The 10,329-nt window shown below is 30.4% G+C and overlaps 1 protein-coding gene across 1 annotated transcript; it reads right to left on the reverse strand.

Annotated features, from left to right (window-relative positions):
- Window positions 1-306: 306 nt before the first annotated feature.
- On the reverse strand, window positions 307-1,382 carry LOC111616509 (patched domain-containing protein 3-like; the record flags this gene model as incomplete). Its single annotated transcript, XM_023357913.1, has 2 exons — window positions 701-1,382; window positions 307-621 (listed from the first exon to the last, which is right to left on the reverse strand). Coding segments are annotated over exons 1-2 (997 nt in total), but the record flags the coding sequence as incomplete, so codon positions are not given.
- Between the last annotated feature and the right edge of the window lie 8,947 nt (window positions 1,383-10,329).

A 10,329-nucleotide genomic window follows, 5' to 3' on the forward strand; every position in this document is an offset into this window, starting at 1 on the left:
ATAAAATTCAGATTTCATTTCAACCATAATGCTTTAATAATATATAAACTCTAAATATTTCCAGAATATTAAACAATTATACATACTGATAATGTTTTATATATTAAATTCCCACAAAAATTAAGTTTCTGCAAATCATTTTCCATTAATTAACAGAACAGTTAAACGAAATAATGCATCATATACACAACATACTTACTCCTCATACTTTGCCAATAATCACTCTCTACAATGTCGTATGGCATACAAATTATGAAAAATCCCATATTCTATATATATACAATTTAAAAAGTTTAATGAACTTACCGAAAATAACACGAAGTGCTTTTTGTCGTTGTTTCTCTTCACTGCGTCCTGATAATGCCATGCACCCTGCAAAAAACGTTATCTGATACAAAAACGTAAACACTATGCTGGTTGCAGAATAATAACAAAACATTCTTATAAGAGGGAAAGGTGACATCATTCCAATGCAATAGGAAAATAGGTTCGTCAATGATGTTAACGTTATAGAAATTCCTGCTTCACCAAATGTTTCTTCCATACGTTTGTGTACTTTATGCTTGGGGTTTGATATTCTCCAACACGCTAACAATACGAAGGCATCGTCGATCTCTGTCACTACAACAGAAAATCTTTATTAATTGAAGAAATCACAATCGAAAAGAGAACAAATATAAAAGCGTAAGTAATCACTTACCGAGAACTAAAAATGGAATGGTGATGTTCCAAATACTATTCTGTACACCGACAACCGACATGAATCCGAAAGATGTGATTACGGCCAGACCAGCCGATACGACACTTGCAACACCTAGAAGAGGCTTGCTTTTTGCCCAATTGTTGCTCATACACGTAACAGCAGTAAAAACAGAAATAAATGCAACCAGTGCCGCTATCATCGGTTTTATATTATTCTTTAATTGCACATTTCGCTCTTCTATTGACCAGGTGTAATCAATAAAACACAGAACATGTTTAAATTGATAAATTCTTATTCGATTATAAACTTCTGTTCGCCATCTTTCTATGACATTTTGTTTTTTCTCGTCGCTCTCGTCTGTGAAATACGTTAATCTGATAGCATTTACTGTTTGAATCACATCGTTCTCATCTTCGATTACACCCCCAAAGTTGAGAGAATTAATTTGATAAGAGTATGTCAGTGGATCTATGTCGATCGGATACTTTAATTTCTTTTTTCTCTGCACTATATTATCAATATCGGGCAATATTTCGATAATCGGATTTTCAAAACACTTTTCGCCTACACGTCCACAAATATCTGAATATCCAATGTTTACACCTTCATAATTAATTGTTATATTTTTAATTAGTCGATCCGCCAAACTTATTTCTAGTAGCACATCTTTTTCGAGCATGTCACCACCACCTTTCTTTGTAAATATCACAAACACACATTTTGGTATGTTTGTATATCTTGTCGGATCAAAGAATTTCGATGTGTTAAAAGGAAACGTTTCCTCAACGAACTTCTTAGTATTATAGACTTTTCCTGAATCTGCGAATGTCAGTTGGATTGTGCTTGAGATTGTGTTTATATTGAATACGAATGCTGAGAATGTCGCTGTTATTAAAATAGGAATAAGAATAAAGCAGTACGGATAAAGTCCGATTAATCTTCCTAATTTTCGAAAAAGGATCGACAATTGTTTCCTCACACAGTCAATTTTCATGTTTCTATTTTTATTAATAGCAACAAGATATTACTTTGCCTATAAAAAAAAAAGAAAATTGAACATTATTGAAATAAATTCAATTAAATGATTGACTAAAATTTAGATTTTGTATTTGAAAAGTTTTATTTTAACCTAGATTGAATATATTAAGAATTCGTTCTTATACAGTTTGAAAGTGAAAGCTATTAATTATTGTTTCTCTACACATGGTTTGTGAATATTTTTTATTACATAGCACATATTAATTCATTTTGTACTTTGAGAATAAGCTATAAATAAATATACAATACTACACATTATTTACATTTTCAAATTATTATTAATTAACGAATGCCCAAAGTACGTTTCATATATAATCTTCTGACATTTCATCACTAACAAACATTTTTTACTTTTGATTTATTATTTAGATTTTATAAGTAATGTTAAAATTCCTGTAAACCATTCACTTTTCAGTCGTTGTCTCTGAGTTTAAATACTAGATATGATTAGTGATATTTTCACTTATGAAACGAACTGTAGTTCTCTTGTACAACATGAATATACAGCAAACACTTCAGAATATTATCAGCGATCTTATTTTCCTTTTTTTAAATAATACAACTTTAATTATAACAACAAATATATACAGCTTAATACGACTAATCAATTTGATGTTAAAATCTTGAGTAAATTTTTTAGTGTTTGCTGAGTTTCGAGTCACCGTTTAGCGACATACGTAATACTTTATTTTTATTTATAATCGCTTTTAAACTATTTAAATCGTTTTTCATCTAAATTGAGACAGATTATTTCTAGGGAGTTTAGTTTAACACATAACATTATGTTTCTTTTGTTTCTCACTTGTTTTTAATATGAAAAGAAAACAACGAAGAACTTTACAAAATCTATTTTAAACTTAAACAACGAAAAAACTTAAAACACAAAATACATTGTTTCTGATAATAAAAAAATTCTTTTGCTTTATTTTTTCACATAAAAAAGTAAAGCAATTTTTTTTTCTCTCTCTCTCTCCTTAATAACAATTATTCACTCTGCTCTAAAGCACCAAGCATGAAGGTTGTTCTTAAATCAAATTAAGGTGTAAATTTATCACATATTGATAAATAAGAACATTTCAATATTACATAGTATATTGTGACTGAACCATTAGGCTTACCATTTAACAATAAAATAATGACGATTCTCATATTGCTGTTAATTGATATAGTTTAATTATATTAGTTAAGGTACTTTGGGATATTTGTAATGTTCTTGATGATATGATAGAAAAATTAAATAAATTCAAAGTAAAATAAATTCGAAGAAGAAAATTAAGACGAATCATATTTCTTAAAAAATTATATTCCAAAATGCATTAGTGCTTTGCACGAAATCTTATAATAAAAATAAAATAGAACCCAAAGTATACTGAATTACCACTACTACTTAAAAATAAAGTAGTAAACTTTTTCATATAGACTCATCATCGAATCTTAAGTGGCATAAATGCATACCAGATGTTTTGTCTAAGAGCAAGAGTGAGTAAGTTCAATACTAAACCTACTCCACAAACAAGATTAGAAATTAAACAATTCACAAAATTCATTAAATTAAAGATTTGAGTATGTAGAATCTTTATACCTTTGATGAATTTCTATTTTAAATTGCAAATTCTCTCAATTTAACATCTTAAATATCGCATTTGTTCGTTGCACACCTTCATGTTCTGTGTATGGGAAAGATGCTACTAAACTTCGAATGTGGTTAAAAAAGTTTTCTTTCAGTAAATTTTTAACTAAAAGATACAAATGGTAGTGGTCATCTAAAATCTGTTGACAAAGAAAAACTGCAGGAAGAAATTGTTAGAATGACGAATAACAACAATACAGTATATAAAACACTAAAAGCATTCAACCCTAACACAAAAGCAAGAGATAACTGATTGTGTTCATAATTCGAACACGTTTTATTTACTGTGCATGCAATTTAAACTTTAAAGCATCGTTCGAACTTTGCAACAAATTTTTGCTGAATTTTGCATTCCAAATCTACAGCATGAAAAAGAAGGCTTCTTTAATGTATGAGGTACCAGTGTATTTTTAAAATAAGCTTTACCCCATAATTTTATATTTATTTAAATAAGACGCACAGTGTTATTAAGATAAGCGAACTGCCATACCTGAAAAGGCCAAGTGTGCCTGTTCCAATGTAGAAGTAAACCTTAGATGATTGTCAAGCTTCAAAATATTGTTGTCGTATTATGGCCAGTGTTTGTATCAATCTGTAAAAAAAATAACTCAGTATTGGTTTTTAAACATCATAATACAATATCACAATATAAAATCTTCTAAAATAATCTCTTCTAGTAGAGTCTTCATTAGCAAAATTTTACTTAATCCAAGGTAAAATGCACAACTGAATCACGATACCTGAATGGGGTCTATAAATTACAAAATTGTAATGACATAATGCGACAATATGAATTTTTATAATTGTAACAAATTTTGAATTTCTGTCGTCGATTTATATTCTCATTTAAAATTAAACCTCAAAAAAAACAATCAATTCTTTATTGTGACATGGTCACAATGCGAGACTGCAATTTTTAGTTATATTTTTAATTAAATTCATTTATTTAATTAAAAATATTTGCACTCTACATGAAAATTAGTGGTTTGCCCCTGTACATTATACTTTTCCTGTTAACGATAGCGTGGTGTCTGTCATATATCTAACTCCTTTCAAAAGGAAACTCTGTTAAAATAACGTGACTTTCAGTTTTTTTCAGAAGCTCTCCTATAGTCAATTGGGGTCTTCCGTCCTGCACTTTCTCATATCTGGTCAACAGTCATCTACCTAACATGGCTCTCGAGATTAAGGAAGGACAGGCAGATACACAAACAGACAACAACAAGAATGTGTATATATATAATTTTTTTAAATTGCAACCAAATTATATTATTGTTATAATTTAAAAGTTACTTAAGTAAGTAGACTGTGTCAGTATCGTCATGCTTCAAAGTATAACTGCAGCTACGAATATTTAATTAAAATGCCTTAATGTCCTTCACTTCTATAATATATAAATTTTTCGTCTACAAAATTTATATATTATACCAAATATTTTCATGTTAGCTTTTAAAATTCCAAGTATTTTCGATTTGAATAACAAATAATACGAAAGTAAATTAATTATTGAATATAGTATTTTCGATACGTAAAATACAATTTTATTACACAATGCTGACTGGAGAACTAGACAGTTGGATGAAGTTGTGAAACCAGTTAACTAATACTAAAAGGAAATAAATGTACCAGTATAACACAAAGTTTCTTGGAAATACTGTATTCAAATGTGACTTTTACAAAATAGTTTTATATGTGAAGAACAATTAATGAATTACCAGGAAAATTCAAAGTTGCTTATAGCATGTGAATTTTTATCTGGAAATCTTTATTAGCTTATTCTTAATTAATAATTATTTTGAGATTTCCTGATTAGAGCTAGTTTACTTTGCAATTGGAAAATTATACCTTACACCTATACAAGAATATATTGCATGTAAAATTTGTTGTTCCACTGGACACATTGTTATTAATTGCACTTTTTCATTGATAATGTTGTTTGTATGACTTAGCACAAAACAAACAGCTGTAACTTTGGTTATTTAATTGTAAAATTTATTTTGTAAGATATAATCTAAATTTAATAATAAATTCCGAAAAATAAATATAATAATTCTTTGAAACTACCATAATTAATCTTAACATGATAAATTATTATGACATTGCCATAATGCCGGACTGCAATTTTTAATCTTATTTTTAATTCATTAAATTTAAAATACAGTCGATTCCGTTTAATTGGAACACATTGTGACTAATTTACTTTGCTTCAATTAAACTGCTACCCAATTAACGGATGGCCTAATTAAACAGAATCAACAGTATATGCTCTTTGTCTAAAATTACTAGTGTCTTGCCCCTATACATCAAATTTTTTTTGTTAGAAGTAGAGTCGTGTCGGTCATATATCTAACTCCCTTCAGTAAAAAAAAATTGAATTGAAAGAATTAGATTTTCGGTTTGCAACAAACAATCCTGTATAGTTAATTTGTCTGCTGAGATTATGGTTTCCACATTCGATCTCGGCATTTATCTATCTAACTCCGTTTGCAAAATTTAGGAGTGTCCTTTCATATTTCATACCTTATATCAAAGAGTCAATCGATTTAACCAAACATTATAATATACTCACAAGTTAATAAATCCAAGATTAATTTAAATACACACTTATTTTACATGAAGTGTTAACTTTTATTAACCTTTCAACATTGGAATAGTCAGGTATGGTTGTGCTACCCCTTAGTAGTAGAGAATAAACGTGCAAAATTTTTACAGTATTTTTCCATGCGTTTTTTTCTTATTGTTGTTTTGAAAAAAGATTTTGTAAACAGTTACGTCTAGTAAAGCAAAGTCTTTTTTTATTGTTAGATAATTCATTTTTTATGTGAATTTTTTTCGCGGTAGCTTTTGGCTAGTTTTTGGCGATACCCCAAAAGAATTTTACTTATATATACATTCTTCACCACTTCCACACAATCTCCCGAGAGGTATGTCTTTCACTGCTGAGTGGTTAACCTTGGCACCTTTTGCTGAATTTAACTCGACTGAATTCAGAATTAGTTCTATTACCATCAATATTAGTATTTTCAATACGTTGAAGAGAAATTTGCACATCAATTTTAAATGTTAAGAATTGAATTCAGTTTGTACAGTAGAGCATCGATTATCCAACTCCCGATTAAAGTCAATACTACATTCGATAATTAATTTACTTTTCGTATTATTTGTTATTTAGATCGAAAATACAGAATAGCATCGATTATCTGACCCCCGATTAACCGTCACCTCGTTTAACCGACCGCGTTCTAGTCGGCAAATTCAAATGTCTACTAGTGATGTGGCGCTACAATATTTGGCTATGTCTTGGCTACTTTAATATTATTTTTACGTGTTTTAGCTGGCAACACTGAATCGACCATGAAAGGGAGCCAGTATTTAAACGAGGCTTAATTTTCTAATTTTTAAGATACAATAGCGACGATTATTATTTTAAAAAAAAAATTGATAGGTTTAACATAGAGGAAAATTCAACGCGAAGTATGTTAATAGCGATATACTAATATACTAATTACATGGGATATAATAATATACTACAGTAATAATGGATTTTTTCATACTTTTCAGTAATCCGACTTTTCAATTATCCGACCAACCCCAGTCCCCAATTGAGTCGGATAATCGATGCTCTACTGTAAAATGTATTGATATTGAAAGGAAACGAATTTTAACTTATCAATTTTCAACCAGGAAAACTTTACAATTTCTACATATAAAACAAGACGTTAAATTCTATTCATAAGAATCTCATACTGGTCATTTCCCAGTCGTGTGACTGCATTTCTGAAATAAATTACTAAATTATTTTAGTAAAGGTTATATTTTTCTGGCATTTCGTGTTTAACATTAAATAAATTCAATTTAAATTTTCAAAATTGTACAATACTTACAGACAAGGGAATAATTCAGATAAAGTATTTTTATAACAGTCAATAGAAATATTTCTGAANCACCACAGCCTGTATTCTTTTTTACTCGTCAGATTAGGAATAATGTCGCGCGGGCCGGATAGAACATTTCAGGGGCCGCATCTGGCCCGCGGGCCGTAGTTTGCCCATCACTGAATTAAACGATGTGCTTCTTGTAACGTTATTAACTTCATTATGTCACTAAGGCTCTGTCATTTCGTAATGTTTGCAAAATCTAGTGTTAAGAGGCTTTGCAGACGGTTTAATTTTACAACTGGCATCAGCCCGTAGACATGGAGAATTTTGGTCACAAATATCTCAGTCCATAAATCAAATTAAAAAATTCTTCTTACGTCACAATATCGGCTTTGACATTTAAGAATAAACTATGTTTAATGATGGAGCACTTGGCTTAAACTGCGATTACAGACAAAACACTTTCTTACTTATTAATAGCTTCTTTCAATAATACTTTATGGTTATAATAATTAAAGTTTCCTTGTTGAATACAGTCCTTAGGTGTAACTAATAAGCGAATTGTAAATGTGTAAGCGAATTTGTAAATGTACTAAGCAAGAGAATAGGAAAGGGATTTTCCAGAAAATTTTGCTTGAAGAACTTTCACTGAAAAAAGCTTTATAGGAAACTACACTAAAAAAAACCTCACAAAGAAATCGCAGTAATTTCTTTCAGACTCAAATCTTTTGTACAAAAGTAGTTTATTGATGTGAAAAATGTTGAAAATGTAAGAAACAGAGTTTTTCGAAAAATAAAGTCAATTTACACGAAAAATTGTTTTGGTAAAATAAAAAAGAACCGAGATTTAAATATAATTTTTCTCACTATTCAATTGAAGTATCGTGCATATCATATCATCAACGATCGATAATATAAGTCGACCCCCCTACAACCTTGTTGATTATTCCGTTTTATATGAATTCCATGTTGTACGAGTCACTTAGATTTTACAAATATGTGTGCCGGGCTGTGAACGGCTCACGTATTTGTAAAATCTAAGTGACTCGTACAACATACAATTTATATAAAACGGAATAATCAACAATGTTATAGGGGGTCAACTATACTTGACAATACAAAAGATTTTTATAGATTAAAACGTAACTTTTATTCTAAAATTGTCAACGTGGATTTATCGGATTAATAGGACTATTACACTAGTGTAATAGATTTTTTTTCGAAACTCTGTCTTTTATATTTTCATGCAATTGCTTTTTTGTCTACAGTTTTTTTGTAAAAAAATAGTACTTTTTCTTATGTTCTCTTATTCAAAATTTTGTTAAATTTCCTATAAAACTCTTTATATCAGTCTTTCTAAAAGTGGTTTTATTTATATCTTTTCAGATACAAAAGTCATAATTTCATACATTTTTGAAAAAGTGATCACACTGTCACACTCGAAAAATAGAAAATATTTTTAAATTAACTTTCAATATTATGGGAAAAGTAGTGAAAATGTTAATTTTATAACATCCAGTTCTTCGCAGTCAAATTTTACCCCTGAAAACTGGTAAACTCAGTGAGAAACATTCCCAGTTCATAGTACCTTTCAAGTACCGAAATATATACTTTACCTGATTCCAATTTTGAACAGTCGATTTCTCTGTAGCTCGAGAACTTTATTCACTGCAAAGGCGATATCTCGACGAGACAACCCACTGCTTCGCGAAATGGTATATCAGATAACACTGTCTGGTCGAGATCAATTTCTTCACAGTCAACAGTGGTTGAAACTGCATTTGATTCAGCCATTTGCAATCTTTCTAATATTTTTTGTATAATTTTCTTGACTTACTGTAATTGATCCATCTTCGTATTCTTATATTTTCATTGCACAAAAATTGTCGAGAGATCCCGTCTTCGTATTAAATTCGCGTTACAGAGCTCTCAAAAAATCAGTAATCTCTTTTCTGCTGCTGCCGACAATCAGACCATCTTCTACATAAATTGCGATATAGGGTCGCTTTTTATTCTGGTTTTGATAGAAAACAAAAGACAAGGATCTGAAATATTGTTTTGAAAACTTGTTTTCTTCATAAATTCGATAAATCGTTTATTCCAGCAACGTGGTGCCTGCTTAAGACCATACAGACGTTTTTCCCAGGAGAAATACTCGACCGGTATCTTCATCGAAACCTTCTGGTTGTTCCAAATACACTTTCTCTTCAAGTACACCATTCAGGAAAGCTATCTTTACGTCAAACTGTTCCAATTGTATATTCTTTGCAGCTGCTATTGCTAACAAAGCCCGAATAGTGTTTCCTTGTAGTAAATTCCTGGTTTTGGACATAATTTTTCACAAATAACCGAGCATTGAAGTGAGTGCTTCCATCACTTTTCGTTATCTTGTGCAGAACCCAACGATTTTTCACAACTTATGCATCCTTCAGACGTTCGACTAACTTCCATGTATCGTTTTGTTCAAAAAATTCGATTTCTTCATAAATGGCTTGCATTGATGGCTTCCATAGCTCTCTCTCGTTCGATTACAATACTTCAGAAAATGAGTTTGATCTTTGTATTCAACAGAAAAACTGCCATCATTAAAAACTTATCGCTTTCCGTCCAGGATGGTTTACCTCGCTGTCTCTTTCTTTTCCAGTTTTCTTTGTCAGAAGTTTCAGTATTTTGTTTTCATAAAAGTTCCATTGATTCTTCTCTTATATCATTCACTCCACTCTTTGCTTGCTCCAGAAGAACAGGNTTTGTATTCAACAGAAAAACTGCCATCATTAAAAACTTATCGCTTTCCGTCCAGGATGGTTTACCTCGCTGTCTCTTTCTTTTCCAGTTTTCTTTCTCAGAAGTTTCAGTATTTTGTTTTGATTAAAGTTTCATTGATTCTCCTCTTATATCATACACTCCACTCTTTGCTTGCTCCAGTAGAACACGCGGTGAAGAATTCTTCAGTTTTGATTTGATTTTTTCCGTTTCTGCACCTGACTTCCTAAGGTTCCTTCACCTCAGACAACGGATTGAACCAACTTGATGTCATAAGCTGCTCTCGAGGAAAGTCAAATTCCACAGTAACACTGTGT

Source organism: Centruroides sculpturatus, unplaced genomic scaffold (genome assembly GCF_000671375.1).
Source record: "Centruroides sculpturatus isolate CEXI.00-Female unplaced genomic scaffold, Cexi_2.0 scaffold3445, whole genome shotgun sequence".
Classification (NCBI taxonomy): domain Eukaryota; kingdom Metazoa; phylum Arthropoda; class Arachnida; order Scorpiones; family Buthidae; genus Centruroides; species Centruroides sculpturatus.